The sequence below is a fragment of the Vipera ursinii genome, assembly GCF_947247035.1.
Source record: "Vipera ursinii genome assembly, chromosome: Z".
In the NCBI taxonomy this organism is placed as follows: domain Eukaryota; kingdom Metazoa; phylum Chordata; class Lepidosauria; order Squamata; family Viperidae; genus Vipera; species Vipera ursinii.
The window spans coordinates 22,713,010-22,733,928 of NC_139517.1; the positions used below are offsets into that span (position 1 = coordinate 22,713,010).

General features: G+C 36.5%; 3 protein-coding genes across 3 annotated transcripts; 1 reads left to right on the forward strand and 2 right to left on the reverse strand.

Moving 5' to 3' along the window:
- Positions 1 to 1,722: 1,722 nt before the first annotated feature.
- On the reverse strand, positions 1,723 to 3,001 carry LOC310650341 (olfactory receptor 14C36-like; the record flags this gene model as incomplete). The annotated part of the gene is made up of 2 exons (XM_083379247.1): positions 1,723 to 2,473; positions 2,814 to 3,001. The coding sequence occupies 2 exons, from the start codon at positions 2,999 to 3,001 to the stop codon at positions 1,723 to 1,725; spliced, it is 939 nt and encodes a 312-aa protein (XP_083235373.1).
- Positions 3,002 to 13,802: 10,801 nt separating this feature from the next.
- On the forward strand, positions 13,803 to 14,714 carry LOC310650026 (olfactory receptor 14I1-like; the record flags this gene model as incomplete). The annotated part of the gene is made up of 1 exon (XM_083378861.1): positions 13,803 to 14,714. The coding sequence occupies one exon, from the start codon at positions 13,803 to 13,805 to the stop codon at positions 14,712 to 14,714; it is 912 nt and encodes a 303-aa protein (XP_083234987.1).
- A 3,318-nt stretch (positions 14,715 to 18,032) lies between these two features.
- On the reverse strand, positions 18,033 to 18,980 carry LOC310650027 (olfactory receptor 5A2-like; the record flags this gene model as incomplete). The annotated part of the gene is made up of 1 exon (XM_083378862.1): positions 18,033 to 18,980. One exon carries the CDS (start codon positions 18,978 to 18,980, stop codon positions 18,033 to 18,035), a length of 948 nt encoding a protein of 315 aa, XP_083234988.1.
- Between the last annotated feature and the right edge of the window lie 1,939 nt (positions 18,981 to 20,919).

Consider the following 20,919-nt stretch of genomic DNA (forward strand, 5'->3'; position numbering starts at 1 on the left):
CCTGGGCTCCAAGATCACTGCAGATGGGGACTGTAGCCAAGAAATTAAAAGACGCTTGCTCCTGGGGAGGAAAGCCATGGCAAATCTAGACAGCACACTAAAAAGCAGAGACATCACCTTGTCAACAAAAGTGCGTATAGTCAAGGCTATGGTCTTCCCAGTTGCAATGTATGGCAGTGAAAGCTGGACCATAAGAAAGGCTGAGCGCCAAAGAATTGAAGCCTTTGAACTCTAGTGCTGGAGAAGACTCCTGCGAGTCCCTTGGACTGCAAGGCGATCAAACCGGTCAGTCCTAGAGGAGATCAACCCTGACTGCTCTTTAGAAGGCCAGATCCTGAAGCTAAAACTCAAATACTTTGGCCACCTGATGAGAAGGAAGGACTCACTGGAGAAGAGCCTAATGCTGGGAAAGATTGAGGGCAATAGAAGAAGGGGACGACAGAGAATGAGGTGGCTGGATGGAGTCACTGAAGCAGTAGGTGTGAGCTTAAATGGACTCCAGAAGATGGTAGAGGACAGGAAGGCCTGGAGGAACATTGTCCATAGGGTCGCGATGGGTCAGACACGACTTCGCAACTAACAACAACAACAACAACAATGCACAATTTTCCCAATGACAAGCTCTATACTATGTTGGTTCCACTAATTCTCTATTACTGAAAAGGCAAAATAATCATTTAGTGGCAGTCAGCTACAATAAGCATCAGAGAAGAGTAGAAATATTTTCTAAGGCACATGGGCAGTAGTAGTATGTGGATACAAAGTAGTCTACTCATGTACTTATGCATGGGAATCTGAGATGCATGTATTATGGAAGGGGTTGGGGTGATGAAAGTCCAAAAAGGGTAGCCAGAATTAAAGAGGTATTTAATCTTTCTCACTGCTGTCACCTGGCCTTAACCCAGACTGGAAAGGATCCAGATAATCTATTTCATCCAATGTTCTCTGAAGCTACCAAATTTGCCTAACAGACCTGGATCCAGGTAACTTTTTAAGAGTATACCATCATCTACTTTAAGGGAAGTAGTATCACCCCCTCCCATAAGAAGTCAGTAATCACTGCTTGATCCATGGTCTCTCTGGGGAGGCCTAAACTGACTTGTTTTCTGTAAAAATAAGTTTTAATAAGTTTGATTTAAGACCCAAAGAATTCATGATTCCACAGTTTTAAGACAATTTTCCACTAACTTATAGGAACAATGCATTCCAGGTAATTATTCCAAAAGAGCTCATGTTGAGAAACAGCAATGATAACAGGACCAGAGAGACCAAATACTAATCCTAAGTGGAGTGAACTGCACACAAAAAATCTAGATAAAATATTTTTTAAGTTTCACAGAATTTTTAAAAACAGCTATATCAGAACTAAACTGGATGGGTGTAATAATGTTATTAAAGGAAGGTAGACAGATTTACACACTTGCTTTTTATACTGAGCTTTTCTATTATGTAAATATCTATTTCATCTCAAAAAGAATAAATTTTACATGTCCTTCTAGCTATTCTCAGTCATCTTCCCCTATTGACCTCTGCCTGATTGAATTGATAAGGAGTCAGGATATGGAATTGTACTTTACTAATTTCTCAAGTGCTATCATTGATCTGGAAGGACATGATGAAAATTTATCCCAGATATTTCCCATTGCAAGTGCTTTTCCTTTTAGTGAAAACTGAAGGCAAAGACAATGCAAGACAGTCAAATAACATAGGTGAAGGAAAATGTCAGAATTTCCACAGTTTAGACAGGACAAGCTTGATATTCTTATTTCTCATGCTATAGATGATTGGATTGAACAGGGGTGGAAGTAAAGAATATAGAATAGTGAATGTTAAATCTAAGTAAGATGGGGTGTTAGAGGGAGGTCTCAGGTAGGTCAAGCATGAAGTTACCAAAAACATAGAAAAGATTATAAGGTGGGGAAGAGGAGTGAAAAAGGCCTTCTGCCTTCTTTTTGCAGAAGGGATTCTCAACACTGCCTTGAATGTCATGGCATAAGATATAATAACAAAAATAAAACAACCTAATCCTCCAGTGAAACTGGCCACAAGAACTCCAATCTCAACTAGATTGAATCCGGAGCAAGATAGCTTTAGGAAATGTGGAATTTCACAGAAAAACTGGTTGCCAACATTAGAACAGAAAGGGATGGAAAAGGTGCCAGTGGTGTGCAACATTCCATACAATACACCTGTAAACCCCACCAGAATCACTATTTTGATGCAGGCTTTCCAATTCATCACCATTTCATAGTGCAGGGGATAGCAGATGGCAACATACCAATCATATGCCATGACTGTCAGGAGAAAGAAATCAGAAGCTTCAAAGGTGATAAAGAGAAAAAGTTGAGTAACACAACCAAAATAGGAAATGTGTCTTCTGTCAATGAGAGAATTTACCATGGATTTGGGGACAATGATTGAAACAATGCCCAAGTCCTGCACAGCCAAATTCATTAGAAAGAAATACATGGGACTATATAAACGATATAGGGACACGGTGGCTCAGTGGGTTAGGACGCTGAGCTTGTCGATCAGAAGGTCGGCAGTTTGACGGGTTGAATCCCGAGTGCCGCGTAACAGAGTGAGCGCCTGTTACTCGTCCCAGCTTCTGCCAACCTAGCAGTTCGAAAGCACGTAAAAATGCAAGTAGAAAAATAGGGACCACTACGGTGGGAAGGTAACAGCGTTCTGTGTGCCTTTGGCGTCTAGTCATGCCAGCCACATGACCACGGAGGCGTCCTCGGACAAGCGCTGGCTCTTTGGCTTTGAAACGGAGATGAACACCGGCCCCTAGAGTCGGAAACGACTAGCACGCATGTGCGGGGGAACCTTTACCTTTATATAAACGATGATCAAAAACTACTATAAAGATGATGAGAAGATTTTTTGTTGTTGTTGCCAGGTATAATATGAAGAATAAGAAGAAATGTAGATGCTGCATTTGCCGATTTTGTGAGAATTTCAGCAGCAGAAAGTAAGGAACAGTAGTTTGATTCTCCATGTTTAACTTATGACATAACTGCAAGAAAGCACAGATAAGAAATATTATTAGAAAAAAAACTATGTATACATGTTTTGAAGAAAGACAATATATTTCAAAGCAAGAAAATATGCACATACTAAAAATGTTACAATGATGAGTGAAGGCTGATACCCTTTTTATTGCATAAATGTGTACAGGATACACCTGCACTCAATCACACTCATAAAGAGATACAGTGAAAAAGGCAAAATAGTGGCAAAATAGTTTTGGGGAAAGAGGTTCATCTATAAAGAAATGTTACATGATTTGCAATTCTTCCTCCCTTTTTACCACATTTATTCATGTTTTTTGTACGGTTGACACTTTGTCTTTAAAGTATGCATGTAGCTGGTGATATGCAAGCAACTGTACTCTTAGGGTAGAGTAAAGTTAGGTTAAGATTGGCTTTCTCCCATTTCTGTCTGCCAGCTTTCCAAGCATCAAATGAAGATTCTAAGATCAGATTACCTATTGTCATATCTTTATCACAATGATTCCATTTAACTACTAAAGTTTGATCTATGAGGTAAAATGTACTGACCAAAGAACCTATTTATTTAGACCAATAATTAAGGAATATAGTGATTGGTCCTCACTGGTAGTTTTCAAACAGAAGATGGACAGCCATGTGTGAAAAGGTACTTTAATTAGGATCTGCACAGGGATCAGGGATTTGGATTCAATAGTCTAAACCACTACCTCTGTTTTTGGATATGGTTTTTTAATTTGTGATTGCCATTCATACATTTCTCAATGATTCTACTGTTTATTACTTATGGTATTTTATTGCAGTATAATAATGTGCTGCCTTAATGGTGTGTATTAAAGGCCATTCCTTGCCAAACCATTCACTGGTAAGTGTTGAACTAGAGATATGCTTTCTTAAATTTTTCCACAGGCATGATATAGTTCTCATTCTCTATTTCCCTAAAAAATTTACAATCTTCCCATCAAATAAAACCAAATAATGGATTTTTTGTCCCATAATTTTTAGCTAAAATTAGATTGATACATCTGCCACAACCATGACTTTTAAAGATCAGTATACTTTTGAGTGCTGTTATGCAACCATTTGTCAACAACTAGACAAACCATGGGTCATTTTCCTTTCCATGTATAATATAGGCTTTCACTGGCTCTTCACCCCTTATATCACTCAGGAGTGTCACAGTGAAGCCTCCTCCTCCTTTTTGGCTGACCAATGGAACTGCTTGGGACTTTGTTGGAGGAAAGGTAATTTTCTTACCCAATTCCTCGATATCCTAAAAATGGCAGAGCTTTTAATGTACTGCCTTCATTGGTAAACTTATTAAAAATCCAGGGATATATTGGTTATATTTTACAATGGAAAAAGCAGAAAATAGTCCATGCTAAATTTAGTAACAAAGTTCTTGAGGCTTTATGACATTTTGTATCATGTCAAAAAATGCTTTATGATAGTTTATGTCACAATTTTTAAAATAAAATTTGCCAAATTTCAGTTCCATGAGAACTCAATGTTCTCTAGATTTTGGATGCATTCTGTAAGTTACCCCTGTTGAGGTATCTTGGTTGAAAATGTTTTGCTTACAGTATTCTGTTTTGCCCAGATAGAGGTTATGGGAACAAGAGTTTTAGAAGTATATAAATGAAGAAAGAATTTCAGAAATGCCATTATACATTGTCCTTAAAGGTAAATAGACCTAAAAATAAGGCCAGTGATATTAACTCAGCTATATGGATTAGATCTTCCAATAGTTTCTACATTTCTACACCCTTTATTTCATATATCCATACCAGGGAGAGATATTATCATTTAAAATACACATAAGCATATAAAATCCCATTCTGCACACAAATAGATTCTCATTTTTTTGATTAATAATAATACTTTTTGTGTCTTAAGTTTCTGAAAATTATTCCCCTTTGTTTCCTCTCTCAACTCACATAACATATTAAACCAATAGGATATGCTATTATTTCTTTAAATTCTCTTCCCCATGTTAACATTATAGAGTTGAGTCTAACAAATAGTCAAGTGAGAGATATTTAACTAAACAACAATTTGCTCCTGAAAGCAGCATATGGCTTTTCTGTTAAATGTTCAGTATAAAAATCACTATTTTTCTTCATAGAATTTATGTTTTTGATGCACACTTTTTAGACTGTGAAGTAAAGGTGCAGTATTGTATAAGTACTGTCCAACTCTTGTTGGGCACAGATGCACTAATATCATCAGTGGGAAAGACTGAATGTATATTTAGCAAGCTTATTGATCATTTTATTGTTTCCCTCAAGATGTAATTACATAGAATAAGACCACACAATCAAAATTAGACAAAATATTAACATAAACATCTTGTTAATATAATTAGCAATTAGCAGCTTCTGTTATCCATGTTCAGATATGAATTGTGATAATTTATGTGGGAGATATGTTCTATAGCATGTCTCATTGCTATAGATGGTATCTTTTAAGAGATACCATCCTTGTCAATCTTTTGAGGTAGACTAGATGAGGAAAAATTCTCTACAGGAAGACCAGATTTATAATGTACTTTACAAACTGAAGAGAATACTGTAAACTTCCTGCCCCTAATATAAAAATTGTTATAATCAAGATCTTTCAGAGACTGATTAAGAGATTGGGTGAATTACTTCATCTATAATTTCAGAATTAAGTTCCAGTGTGAATAACTATTTCCCATTTCGAAGTAGTTGATCTTTCCTTTTAATCACAATTGAATTCTCCATTTAGTACCAAGTTTATGTCATAAAACAAACTGTCCACTTAGATGAAATGAGAAGTTCACATTTTAAAAATACTATTTTTATCATAAAAAATAAAATACAAAGCACTAAAACAAACAAAACAAAACAAAGGAATGCATACATTCAACCCTAACAACAACAATGCCGCTTGGGCCCCCCCGAAAGCCCTAATAAGCAGGCATATACATAGAATGAAGGCTATTGCTAAGCACATTTGATTTGTGCTTAGATTGTAAGCCGCCCTGAGTCTTCGGAGAAGGGCGGGATATAAATGGGATTAAAAACAAAAAAGAAAAAAAGTGTACAAAAAAGAGGAAAAAGTGATTAATTGAATTTAATATTTAACATATAGGATCCACCCTGGCTGGGTCTGAAAGAAAAGAAAAAGCAGTACATTCTCTTCCCCTTTTACTTACACACACACACACACACACACACACACACACACACACGTATGTGCGTAGGAAATCCACAATCAGTTAATTTTGCCATCTCTGTTAATCCAGTCAATTTCAAAATCCATTCTTCAGCCAGCATCCCTTTTTCTTTCCAATGTTTGATAAGTACAATCCTCATAGCCGTCACCATGTGAAGGACTAGCATCCCAAATTGTTTTTCAATTGGCTTATCCATCATATCTAAAAGAAAAGCTTCAGGTTTCATTAATATTTATATCTTAAATATTTTTATATTATCATTGTTATGTTTATTCAATATGTTAGGATGAATGTGGATTTTGACTACAGTTCCAGCACATATTAGAAATCCTTTTATACATTTTCACTAGTCTGTCTGGGGTCAAGTACCAATGATTTTATAATTTTTTTTTCTTTCAAACTATAATTTAATGGAATTTTTAGTCCATTCGTCCAAACATTCTCCCATTTATCTGGCATTATATTATAACATTTTTTATCCATTTTACCATATACTCTTTAACCTATTCATCTTCTAGTTCAGGGCTTTTCAACCAGTGGTACGTGTACCACCTGTGGTACTTTGCCACGTGGCAGGCGGTACGCGACTGCTAGCCAAGTGTAGCAAGGGAGGGGAATGAGCCGAAGCAAACTGAGCCTGAGGGAGAGGCAGCTGCAGTCCAGGACTGTCTGGGCTTGGCAGAATCCAAGGAGCTGGCAGAGCTCCAGCTAATTGGCTCCAGCTGATAAGCAGTTCTGAAAGCAGCATGGAGTTGGAAGTAAACTGAAGAAAAACTTGGGGGGGGGGGGAAAGGAGAGGCTATAAAAGGAAGTGGTTTGGGCAGGAAAGGGGAAAAAAAGACAACAGGGAAAGAGAAGGAGAGGTCAGCCAGCAGGGAGAAAACAGGGACAGATAAGCAGCAGCTGCTACTGTAAGAAAAGGTCCCCTGGTTTATTTTCTCCAGCCAGAAGAATTCAAACAGCACTGATGAAATAAAAAGCTGGGAGATGAGCAAGTCAGAAAGGAGGTGGGTTTATTTAGTTCTGGATCAGCTGGCAGTTGATTGGGTTACCATAAGGATTTTTGTACAGTTTTTACAGCGTTTTATAATTCAGAGGCTCCTTTGTGTGCTTTGGTTATTGGAATATTTTAGTCTGTATTTTTGGCTAGCAATGAGTCCAAAGTGTTGACTTCTGTAGGTTTAATCCCTTTAAACAAATGTAATTAGTTTTACCCCCTTATCTTGAGTCTGTCTATGGCTTTTAGAAAGTTTTAAAGCTAAAGCTTTTTGCAATTTCCAGAGCCTTTCAGTCTGGTTGCAACATTGTGACACGTGACACCCCTGGGGCAGCTTAAAGAAAGAAAACAACAACAACAGAGTTTATGTGTTTATTTTGTGAGCCTTTCTTGCTTTGCACTTGATTCCTGTGTCTTTAAGGATACAGGGAAGGGATTGGAGGGTGCATTCTTATTACACTGTGGAAGGAGAGCTAAGAAGGGCCGACCAGCTTGCTCAAGGGTCTACAAACTTAGCAACTTTAAGACCTGTGGACTTCAACTCCCAGAATTCCTCATCCAGCCATGATGGCTGAGGAATTCTGGGAGTTGAAGTCCACAAGTCTTAAAAGTGCCAAGTTTGAAGACCCCCTGAACTAGTTGGTAGTGGTGCATTTTAATAAACATGGATAAATTCATCATACGTTTGTCAGTGCAAAGGGATAGTGATTCAGCAAAGGAACAGCCACCAAAGAAATTAAAACTGGTACTTTGCCCCCCCCTTTTTCCTACAGCTTGTAATATTTTATTAGATTATAGAATAAAATATAAAAATACGAAAGGAAATAGTAGGACACAGTGGGGAGGAAAAAGTGGGGGCAAAAGTGAGGGGGAGAAGAGAAAAAGAACAGACTTTCTCTGTTGCAGTAGAAGGAAGCATTTACATTGAACCTCAACTTTTTACTTTTCCATAATATTATAAACTAGCCATTTCTATAACAACCAATGAATCTAATCAGTAAAAGCCCAAATCCCTCCCCCCTTTTTTTAGTCATCAAGTTTTTGACACCTTGCTAAGCCCTGGTAGTACTCAAATATTGTTATGTCCTAAAAGTGGTACAATCTATGATAAGTTTGAAAAGTCCTGTTCTAGTTCATCTTGAGTAACATTTTATATACTTACTTTAGAAATCAAGTGGTCATCTCCAGAAAATACATTAGAGTCAAGTTCAGATTTAGTTCCTGTGAAAACAAAACTTTTTAAAATTAAATTTAAATCTTTCAAAATTCCATAATAATTAAACCAATCACAAGCAAATCCTTTATTTACTAATTGTTCTCTTGTCTTTATCTTAAATCCCTCTTTCTCAATTGTCAATAAGTCTTGATATGTCATCTACTTACATTCCAGTATCATCTCTGTTCTATGTAGAGCTTCTTTGTCAACTAATCTTCTTTTATACTTCCAACATACATGTGCAATCCATTGCCTAGTAGCATGAATCTTAAAATCAGGTTAACTTTTATTTTGTCATACCATAGATAGGCATGCTACCCAAATCTCAAATAAAAAACCTTTGCGGTCCAACAACCTTGATTTTTTAAAAAATTATGCAGTATTTTAACCATACTAGACAACGAACATTGTAATACAATCAAAGATTTGGCAAACCCAGGTATCCTCTAGCTTTAGAATCTTGTAGCAGTTTATATTTAATTCTTTTTTTATTTTGCCAAATAAATTTAGATATATCTTTCTGCCACTGTTTGAAATTGGAATCTCTAATCAATATTGGTACAGTTTGAAATAAAAATAACACTCTAGGCAGTACATTCATTGTAATTACTGAAATTATTCTCATTAATTACAAATCTAATTTTTGCCATCTATTTAAATCCATTTTTTTCTCCTTCCATATTTTACCGTACTTATTTTTGTAAAGCTTAGAATTTTCTTCAGTAAGTCATCCCTCAGTACTGTACCTTTTTCACAACTTTAAAACTAGTTTTAAATTCCATTTTCTTCTGATCTTCCACCTTTATGTTCCTAGTCAGTATTGTTGCCTTTGATTTATTTATTTTTAATCACCATTTCTCTAAACATTTTAATTTTCCTTATAACATATTAAATATTCTCTAGCAGGTCATGCACAATTAATATAAAATCATTGGCAAATGCACAAAATTTGTAATTATGAGATTTAATTTGTAGTCCTTTTGCTCTATTATACTGTCTAATATCTCTATTTAACAGTTCCAATGCTAGAATAAATAATAAAGGGGATAACGGTCACCCCTGTCTTGTTCCCTTATCGATTTCAGATGGTTTTGTAAAATCTCCATTCATCATGATCCAAGTTTTCTGGAGTGTATGGATGGACCTCAGACTCTGTATAAAGCTCAATCAAAAATCCATCTTTTCCATTACTTTAAACATAAAGGCCCAGTTCAAGATATCAAACACTTTTTTTGCATTTAGAAAGATTAATGCAACCTGTTTGTTAGTGTCGGGGGCAGATTATTACTCCTCTATCAGAGGAGGATGGACCGTGGCTCATTCGCATGGTGAACATCAAAGAAAGAAATCCGAGGCATATTCTACTGTAAAACTTTTAATGAAAAAACAAAAGACCTAAACTGACTACATTCTCTCATCAGGCAGAAGAGAAAGTAAAGAGAAAATAAAGTGAGAAACTTTTTCTAGACATGCGCACAAAACAGTCTGAAACCATAACATAGCTGGACATATGAGATTCACTATGGTTACATGATAAGATAATAACACAGGTGCAGAGAGCAGGGGAAAATGTACAGACAGAAATGAGCGAAGCTGGCAAAACTAAAAAACACGCAGTGACAGTTAGTACCTTGTTGTAAATATTCAATTATAGTTAAAATTACTCTTACATTATCTTTTAGTTATCTTTTAGGTAAGAAGCCACACTGGTCTTCATGTATATAATACTGTAAGACTTTTTAATGTCTTTCAGCTAAAATAGATGTAAAGAGTTTGTAGTCATTATTAAGGGGAAATTGATCTTTAATTCTTCACAAAAGTTAAATCTAGTCCATTTTTGGGTATTAAAATAATGTAGGCATCCTTCCAAGAGTCTGGCATAGGATTCCCTTATAGAATAGAATTCATTAAATCCTTTATCAGAATAAATAGTTGATCCTGAAAAACTTTATAAAATCCAATTGGTAGGCCAACTGGTCTTGGAGCTTTGTCTGTATTAGCTCTTTTAATTGCTTCTATTATTTCAAAGTTGTTATTGAACTGTTTAACATTTGCTTGTAGTTTTCTGATAGTATAGGAAGATTTTAGTTGTTATATAATCCTCCGTAGTAGCTAAAGAGATTTCTTATTCTTTATATAAATTGGTATAATAATTCCAAAAAAGTCTTTGAATGTTTTTGGTGTCCAGATAAGTCTTATTCCCCTCCTCAAGTACAGAAATTTAAAAAACAAATAAATCACATAAAATATCACAGATAATCAAGTTACACAGAGAAACCCAAAATTAGGAAACCTCATCTCCAAATTCTTCTATCATTTTCTTAAGCTTAAGGCTTCTCTCAAGGGGTTCTTCTATTATAAAGACCAGATCATCTGCAAATGCTTGTAATTTGTATTTTTCATCTTTTATATCCAATCCTTTAATTTCCGCATCTTGCCTAATGTTTCGGTTTAATACCTCCAGTGTTAACATAAATAACAATGGGGATAATGGACACCCTTGTCTTGTGCTTTTTTATATTGAAGTTTTCTGTAAAATCTCCATTTACAATTAATTTAGCTGTTTGTCTATAATAAATTGTTTTAATTATATTTATGAAATTTTCTCCAAAATCCATTTCCTCTAATTGTTGAATCATGAACTGCCAATTTACATTGTCAAAAGCCTTCTGTGCATCTAGAAATATTGTTATCTGCTTCCCTGAATGGATTTCATAATATTCCAAAATGTCTAGAATGATTCTGAAGTTATTTTTTATTTGTGCGTTGGGTAGGAATCCATTTTGGTCTGTATGTATAAATTCAATAAAAATATCTTTAATCTTTCTGCTATTATTGAGGCAAAAGTTTTATAGTCAACATTTAATAAAAATATTGCTCTGAAATTCTTTATTTGCATCAGGTCTGAGTCTTCTTTAGGTATTAAAGTGATGTTAGCTTCATGCAGTGGCCCCTGTTCTGTGGAGTATCCTCCCCTCAGAGGTTACAATGGCCCCAACCTTGTTGGTCTTTGATAAGGCTTAAAAAGGTTGCTGTGTTTTTGAATTCTGAGTTCTGAATTTGTTAAGGGACCTATTTCTTATTAAGGGACATGCGGTGGCTCAGTGGGTTAGGACGCTGAGCTTGTCAGTCAGAAGGTCGGCAGTTTGGTGGGTCGAATCCTGAATGCCGCGTAGCAGAGTGAGTGCGATCTCAAGACGTTTCTGTTTGTACAAGCCGGCCTAGCCTGATGGGGATTGGTGGGGTTTTTTATTTTTGGTGTCTTAATTTTATCTTGGGGTTTTAGAATTGTATTCCAATTGTTTTAACTTGGGCAATCATTTAATCTCTTTTTAATGTTTGTATTTAGTATTTTATTCTGCCCTGTGAACCGCCCTGAGTCCTCAGGGAGAAGGGCGGTATAGAAATATTATTAAATTAAATTAAATTAAATGTTACTTGTCCCAGCTTCTGCCAACCTAGCAGTTCAAGAGCACGTAAAAATGCAAGCAGAAAAATAGGGACCACTCGGTGGGAAGGTAACAGCATTCCGTGCGCCTTTGGCATCTAGTCATGCTGGCCACATGACCACAGAGACATCCTCGGACAAGCGCTGGCTCTTTGGCTTTGAAACGGAGATAAGCACCAGCCCCTAGAGTCGGAAACGACTAGCACGCATGTGCGGGGGAACCTTTACCTTTTATTTCTTATTATTTAACTTTTTCCTAGTGCAGTTTCTTCAGTAAATTTGTGGTAAATTTTCAGATAAATGTCACAATCATAGATACCATGTTCTTGTTTGTTTTCTTGTTAGGCACTAACAACAAGTTTCCTGTTTAATAAATACAAATAATTTATTAATAACATTTCCTCCAAAATTCTATATAATCCTGGAGAAAAGAAATTTTACATTTCCTAATGAAAACAATGAGGACAAAATTGGACATCCTTTTAAAAAGCATCAGAAGCTACACAGAGGTTAATTTTAGTGCTGATGTTTGATTAAACTGTAATGAACATTGGAAATACATTTATTCAATCCTGGATGATTTTAATGGTCAGTGAACTTCTGGGCACTTATGTGTTTCCTTACAATGTAGGCAAACACAATGCCCTTGGCAATTAAATTGAAGAATTACATCAGCCTCAACTGCTTTGTGTGATCATTCCCTTTTGCACATATGTGATTAGCATTGCCTCATTATTCCATGTGGGATTTATTTCGAAATGTTGAGGTTGCTCTATGTGGTCTCATGAAATTTGCGGCATGATGACAGTTCTGTATTTATTTACTTGGGCTCATGTGTTGTTCCATCAAATCAACTTTGATATACTGTAGACATCAAAGAGTAACCTTAGAGTACAAATTCTGAAGATGGTATGTTACAGTTAGAAAACCCAAACCTTTCCCTCTTTTTTGGCTTTAACTGTGGTCTATTAGTGTGAGGGTAACTGGAGAAATAAGAGAAAATCTCTGGATGTCAAGGCCAGCCAGACAGCCATCACATGTCTCTATCATTCATTGCTGCTCAAAACCAGGTTTCCTAAGTATACATTTATGGAGTACATTGAATCTGCAATAAGACATTTTAAATGAAGGCTAAAGGGGAGCATGTAAGGAAATATGAGGCATGTAAGAAAACTAGAAGTAAATCTACCATTTTGTATGCATCAATGTGATTCAGTTTAGGGAAGAATAAAAATACAACTATTCAAGCTACAGCTTTTCTTTTTCTTTTAAAAACTTTCTAATCTTTCATTTTATTGTTTTAAATATTTTTAAAAGTGTCAGTTTTTTCCACCAGCAAATCCTTTTTGATACATATGCTTTTAAAAGTGTAGTTACAATCCTCTGCTATTTTTAATCTTACTTGCATTAGGATATTGAATTTGTTTTGGCAGTTCTCATGATGGCAGTCATTTACAAAAGTCTGAGAAAAACAGTTTTTTTCTCAGGGGGATCAGAGATTTGCTTAAATTTGCATTGTTAAAATTCATGTGAAGATGGCACTCATAGCGATATGCAATTAAACATTGGATACATATAATATTTACATGATCTGCTCTCCTTGTCCGCCTAAGGAAAGAAAATATGAGGGATCAGATGAAAATTTGGGAGATCAGTGAAAAAAGAATTCTCGTACATAATTGAGAAAAGGTAAGGTGAGTGTGGGTTTATGGAATTATACTGATTTTTTTTTAAAAAAATACATTTTCAGTATGGTGTAAGCCATTTTATAGATATATCTTACCAAAAGCATTATACTTTAAGCATATTAGAAAAATGTTCAGAGAGAATAAAAAGCTTATTGTTCCTTTTAAGTGAAATTAGACTTTCCAATGTGAAATAAATTGTATATAATTTGGTTTTCATTTTTCTACAGGAGATGGTATAATGTCATGTCTAACACTACAAGCATACATAATTTTGTACTTGCTGGATTTTCTGGAAATCAAGAGGCTCAAATTTTACACAGCACTGTCTTCTTATTAATGTATCTCTTTGTCCTTGTGGGAAATCTTCTGATTATTTTTTTGATACTATTCAATCGTTATCTGCATACCCCAATGTATTTCTTTTTAATCAATTTAGCTATTGGTGATCTTGGTGTCACATCTGCTATTATACCCAAATCTATAGTTAATGCCTTCATGAATTCTAAATTGATTTTGTATTTTGAATGTATGACACAATTATTTTTCTATGTTTCTTTCCTATCATCAAATTTATTCTTTCTTACTATCATGGCCTATGACAGATACATTGCCATTTGTCACCCATTTCATTTTGCATCCATAATGAAGTGGTCCACTTGCTTCCAAATGGCGGGAGGGGCCTGGGTGGTTGGATTTTTGCATGCAGCTGTACACACAGGGAATATTTTTTCTATGCCTTTCTGCTCCAATATTATTAATCAGTTCTTCTGTGAAGTTCCACAATTAATCAAGCTCTTTTGTCCTGATTCTTATCTCGGTGAAACCTGGGTTCTTGTCTTTAGTTCATGCTTAGGAGTCAGTTGCCTCTCATTCATTTTGTTGACCTATGTGCAAATCTTTACTACTGTGATGAGTATGCCCTCAGTTGAGAAAAAAGAAAAGGCCTTCTCCACTTGCATCCCCCACCTTATTGTGGTTTCCCTATTCATTGGTAGTAGCCTCTTGGCTCATCTGATACTACCTGCTAATTCTCCATCCAGGCTGGATCAAGTGTTTACCACATTGTATACTGTGGTGCCTTCACTCATGAATCCAATAATCTATAGCATGAGGAACAAAGATGTAAAAGCTGCCTTTCTGAAATTGCTTGGTTGAAGATTATTTAGCAAATAATGTTAATTCCCCTTTGATGTACCAATTTGTTTTTCTTGTTAATTTTGAAATTCAGCATAATATGACTGATTAGGCATTTCCCATAGAATGTATATTTTGGTTCATTTGATATATTATAAATAATGGTCTGCTGCATCTGCCAAATTAAATGTTTTACAATATTGAGCCTCTTATGACATCAATTCTGTTGGGATCATATCTTTCAGCAAATTATTTTCATTGGTTGTAGTTTTACAGATGACTTCCTAAAGTCATTTTGTAAAATGAAACTGTAATCAGGAACAAATTAATGTAATTAATTAATGTTTAAGGAAATGGGTTTTAAATCAGACATCTGATTTTAATTTTTTATTTGTTAACTGTATATGTAACTGTAAACCACCCAGAGGTATCCTATGGTAAAATGGATGACCAATAAATTTTATAAATAAATGTTATGTAGGGCAATCACAAAATAATCAGTTACTTTATGGGATAGTTGTGTTTAAATGATATTTGACACTAGTGATGTGGAAAAGGTTTCTGAGTTAACCGAAGACTGGCAAAGATTTATGTTTGTTTGTCTGAGTATGTGTACATAGTCAGGGATAGCTACCAATATATACAGGTCTCCTAAGTGATTTCAGCTCTTGATATCAAAGTTGAGCTTTCTTCTTATCACTTTTTTTGCTATTTTTATAGGTGATTTGTGCCCTTCTAGAAATATTAAAAAGGACACAGTGGCTCAGTGGGTTAGGATGCTGAGCTTGTTGATCAGAAGATTGACAGTTTGGCGGGTCGAATCCGCATAACAGAGTGAGCGCCTGTTACTTGTCCCAGCTTCTGCCAACCTAGCAGTTCAAAAGCATGTAAAAATGCAAGTAGAAAAATAGGGACCACTACAGTAGGAAGGTAACAGCGTTCTGTGTGCCTTTGGAGTCTAGTCATGCCAGCCACATGACCACGGAGACATCCTCGGACAAGCGCTGGCTCTTCGGCTTTGAAACGGAGATGAGCACTGGCCCCTAGAGTTGGAAATGACTAGCACACATGTGCGGGGGAACCTTTACCTTTTTACTTAGAAATATTAACTTAGTTTCCCTATCAGGGCAGCAGTTTCTGTGGCATATGATGGGGTGTCAACAAGCAAGAAATTGCCTTGCAATGCAAGTTGTGGCTTGCATCATGACACTATTTCTGCCATCTTGCTTTTTTTTTAACCTCTCCCTGTGAACATGCTGAATCAAGGTAATGATTTTGTCACAGTCATGAACACCATCAAATGAGAAATATTTTTTTTTATGTATTACTAATACATGCAGACTTTATATTGCCACAGTGATGGCATCCATATGCCATACTATAAAACTGCTAGTATGAAAACCTGATGCTCAGTCTTTATGGGAATTAGTGAAAAAGCAGAATTGTTTACAGCAGAATGTCCAACTTTCCTGTCTAACTTTTACTCTTTTCCAGAGCTATTTGTTGGCCACCACCTGCTTTCCTCTCTTTCTCCATTTTTTTCCATCTCTGCTTATTCCTGAGAGAGTGATAGGAAGGCTTAGATTTCTTTGTGCATGCCTAAAATCTTTCTTCAACTCTTTTTAGACCTGGTCAGCTACCCTTCTAGGTAGATGTGGTGTGATGTATCTTTCTCTGTGACTTCCCTGAAGGCCCCACACTTCAGTCTGTAAGGAACTGCCTTCTTCTATCCATGTATGCTTTGGGTTTGGGGTGAAAAATGACCCTATTTCTAAGTTTTCACTTATTTTCTCTTGTAAAAGCCTGAAGCTGTCGTGTTCATCTTTTTTGCCAACTGCCATCAGGAATGAACACTTCCACATCCCAATGGCCCAGTGCATTCACAGGGATGTCTCTTTCCAACTACCAAATTCCCACAATCAATCCAAAGACCTTTACTACCTTGATGTCTCAAAATGGCTTGGAATAAAATATGGCAAACTCTCTTTGTCATTTATGTATTCCTTACTTCTGCTTTTATGGCTTAAACCAGGGGTCAGCAGCCTGAAACAGTGAAAGAGCCACGCAGAACCGGTTCCCTCACAAAAGGAAAAACTGGGAGCCACAAAAAAATGTGTTCACATGCATGTACATGCGCGCATGTGCAGAACAGGGTTTGACTGAAGAGTGGAGCCAAGGCGAAATATGCACCTACCCTGCATATTTGAATTGATTGGTTGAACTTTTTTAGTCCCACTTTTTTTTTTGGACCGCACATGGCAGAAGACTGGGAGCCGCAGGAGATGGCTGAAAGAGCCGCATGCGGTTCTGGAGCCGTGGGTTGCAGACCTGTGGCTTAAACCAACAGCATGTCCACCAGCAACTGAGGAAAGGAGTTTTCTCTCAGGCCTTTAAGCCCAAGCCCCTGCATAGAAGGTTTGACCAGTCAAAATGCTAATTCCAGTTTCCTCCACAACAGTCCTTGCTAGTCACCAGATCATCTCTCCTGCCTTGTCTCATCTGCCCACTGAGATCACAACTAGATCACAAGCCCATGCCTGAACCCATCTCTACATTTTGTTTTCATTTAACCCACTCAGCAGCAGCCAACCTGGCAACAAACCTATATCTACAATAAGGAAAGATCTTTTTATTTCTACTGAAATGGTATTAATTTCCAGTAAGGCACTGTTGTAGCATTCTTCTGGATTAGAGCAGAAGTTGGGGCACATGCAGAGCATTTGTTCATGTGTTACAGTAAGAAAAAGCATCAAATTTCACTGTGTAGTCATTGTACAGTTTTCAGAAATGGTTTGTATGGTCTTCATGGGGTGGAGATCAAATATTCTCATAAACAGAGAACAATGTCAGGACTTGGGCATTTAGCAACCCATACTTGAAAGTGCTTCACTCCAAGAGCAATAAACATTTTCTCCCAAAAGAAGCATAACATATAATATTATTTGGGTTCTTGATGTTCATGCAACATCATTATTTCTAGTAGAAGTTTCATTACTTGGGTATGTAATATTGACAATGAATGGGAGATTGGAGATTGCTGGCTATTGTATACTATGAGTTTCATCAAGATTTTCTTTCTGTGTGTGTGTGTGTGTGTGTGTGTGTGTGTGTGTGTGTGTTGGGGGATATCTGTGAAATAGACGGAAATGTTTGGAAAAGGCAAATGTTACTCCCATTAGCTGTAATAATAAAAACCTCAGGCATCAATTGTGAAGTTAGTTTCTTTTATTATTTAAAATGCATTATTACAAAATCATCAGAGATAAAACATGATTTTTCTTGATATCAATTATTTTAATGATTTTGTATGGATCTTAATTCAGTTATAAAAACTTCCAACTATAACTTGCTCTTTCCAAGAGCTTTCCAAAGAGCCCCCTGAACTTCCTTGTTTCTTAAGCTATAGATCAGGGGGTTGAGCAGTGGTGTAATGATGGCATATAATACTGAAATGAGGGGGTCTTCTTCTATAGAGTGAGCAGATGAAGGACGTATGTAGGTATAGATGATGGTGCCATAAAATATGCTCACTACAATGAGATGTGATCCACAGGTGGAAAATGATTTTATCCTGCCACGAGCAGTGCGAATTTTGAGGACAGAGGAGACAATAAATATATAGGAAAGAAGGATCAGGCTAAATGATACAATCATAATGCCCCCAGACATGGTGAAAGTCACCATCTGGCTGATGAAGATGTCAGAGCAAGATAAGCGTAGTAAGGGAGGAATGTCACAGAAAAAGTGTTTGATTTCATTGGAATGGCAGAAATGTAGGGAAAAGACCATGGCTATAGTAATAGTGGAATTCAAGAGGCCAATACTCCAGGAGGCTGCCAACAAATGCTGACATATTGTTCGGTTGACTAGAATAGTGTAGTGCAAGGGGTGGCAGATAGCTACATAACGATCATATGCCATGCCCGAGAGAAGGACACATTCTGTGGCCCCTAAAGCACCAAAGAAATACAATTGTAATGCACAACCTATGTAGGAGATGGTTTTGTCCCCTGACAAGAGATCCCACAGCATTTTGGGAAGAGTAGTGGAAATGTAGCAGATCTCAACAAAAGAAAGATTACCAAGGAGGAAGTACATAGGAGTTTGGAGATGCTGATCTATCCTAATCAGTGTAATGATGGTTAGATTCCCAGTTAAAGTAAACAAATAGAGAAACAGACCTATAAAAAAGAGAAGAATCTGTTTGTTTGGGTCAATAGAGAAACCCATTAGGAGAAATTCTGTGACACTTGTCTGGTTCTGATTTTCCGTCTGCCTGATGTCCATCTTTTATGAGATTATTTCAGCTTCTTGGGCTTGAAGAGTTCTCATCTATTTTACCAACCAATGCTGATACTCCCCAGAAGTGACAGTAGTAAAAAAAATCTGTCAATTAATAGTTAATTTGTAAATCAGTTTTGTGCATTGCTTCTTGTCATCAGAGCAGCTTCACATATAAGCAGCAGATCTAGATCAGGATAAAAAATTAGCTGTAATGAGCTGGCAGGTGACTGGCCAGTTTGCAGTAGAACATTAAAACCTCCTGCTTTGGGGGTTTCTTGCCAAGAATGTTGAATCTTAAATTGATCAAGAAAATCTTTCCTGTTCCAATTCACAGTTACTAACACAAGCGCCAGTAAACCCTAGATAATATGAAGTAAGGATTGGGAACTTATTAATTTCAGTTTCTTTCAATTTGTCATTTTTGTGGGTATGTCACAACTAATTCAATGAATCTGAGAGTTTTACTCTACATTAAAATTTGAAAGCTTTTAGTACTTATTTCTGTTTCATTTATTTGTAAATTTACAACCCACACACTATTCAAAAGCTTTCCTCTATTTTAACTCTATTTTCAGTAATGTCTAAAAAGCTAATAGAGAGGGAACTAACTTCATATCAGAGACAAGGATATTCCAAAGGGCAGGTACGGCAACAGAAAATCAGTGCCCATAAACTTCTATCATTCTTGCCTCTTAAAAGTGAGAATCTGGTGGCAGATTCTTCAGGAACCTAAATGACAGGCAGGGGTATATGAAATATTTAATCTTTAATTATATAAACACACAGTCTTTTCAACCTTCTAGTGTCATATAATAATTCTAGAAAGTCTCAGAAATAGAAAACAGAGCTAGAACAATTTCCCCTCTTGTCAGAATCCATTTATATCATATTCATAAATGTATGTTTAAACCATTATTCCATGGATCCTGCCATCTCCCGAGGAGGAGGGAACGGATGTGTACTGAGCCTGTATTAGGCATTTCAAAGGAAAAGAGAAGCCTTTTGAACTGGGGAAACAAAAGGTGGGGTTAGGTTAGGAGCATCTGGCTTGTGTCATGGAAGAGAGCAATAAACTTAAAAGGTCCTAAGTTCCTTTTTCCCACGAGAGGGATGATACGAGGTAAATGATGGGGGACTGACCAAATGGGGTTAAGGGGGGGTTGAACCGGGAACTCTTTATAAGGGTTTAGTTTGTAGTACAATATTAAGTCCTGTCTTGTATTCCTACAACCAAGCATGTCATAGTAAAGATTTCTTTTGGACTAAGATTTGGCTCCAAGAGTTTTGTCTTCCTAAGATGTGGTTTGGGGTGGGACCTGACACCTCTTTTGTTTTATTATAGAATTATAACAAAATAACAGTATAAGGGACCTTGGAGATCTTCTAGTCCAACTCCTGCTCAAGCAGGAAACCATATACCATTTTAGGCATATCCAATCTCTTCTTAAAAACCTCCAATATTGGAACACCCACAACTTCTGGAGGCAAGTTGTTCCACTGATTAATTGCTCTAACTGTCAGGAAATTTCTTCTTAGTTCTAGGTTGGTTCTCTCCTTGATTAGTTTCAATTGATTGCTTCTTGTCCAGCCTTCGGGTATTTGGACAATCTCATAATTTCTGTCATGAAAATAGAAATGTTACCATGATCATTGTTTGGATCAGGTAAATGGGATCCACCTACCCTTGTGACCCAGATCTCAGGGCTTGAAAAACTAAGGCTACTCTGAAAAGCCCTGCATTAGACAAGAATAAAATGCAACAATTCCACTTGCCTACTTCTGTTCCATTAAACATTATAATTCCCTGGTAACTTTTTGAAGCAGCTCTGGGACAGAAGAAAAGACTTTTGGAGGAGCTGGTTGTAATGCTTTCAGTAAGGGAGGCCAGGATCAAAGGTTAGGCTACATTATAGTGTAAACACAAAGATAAAATATGTATGAA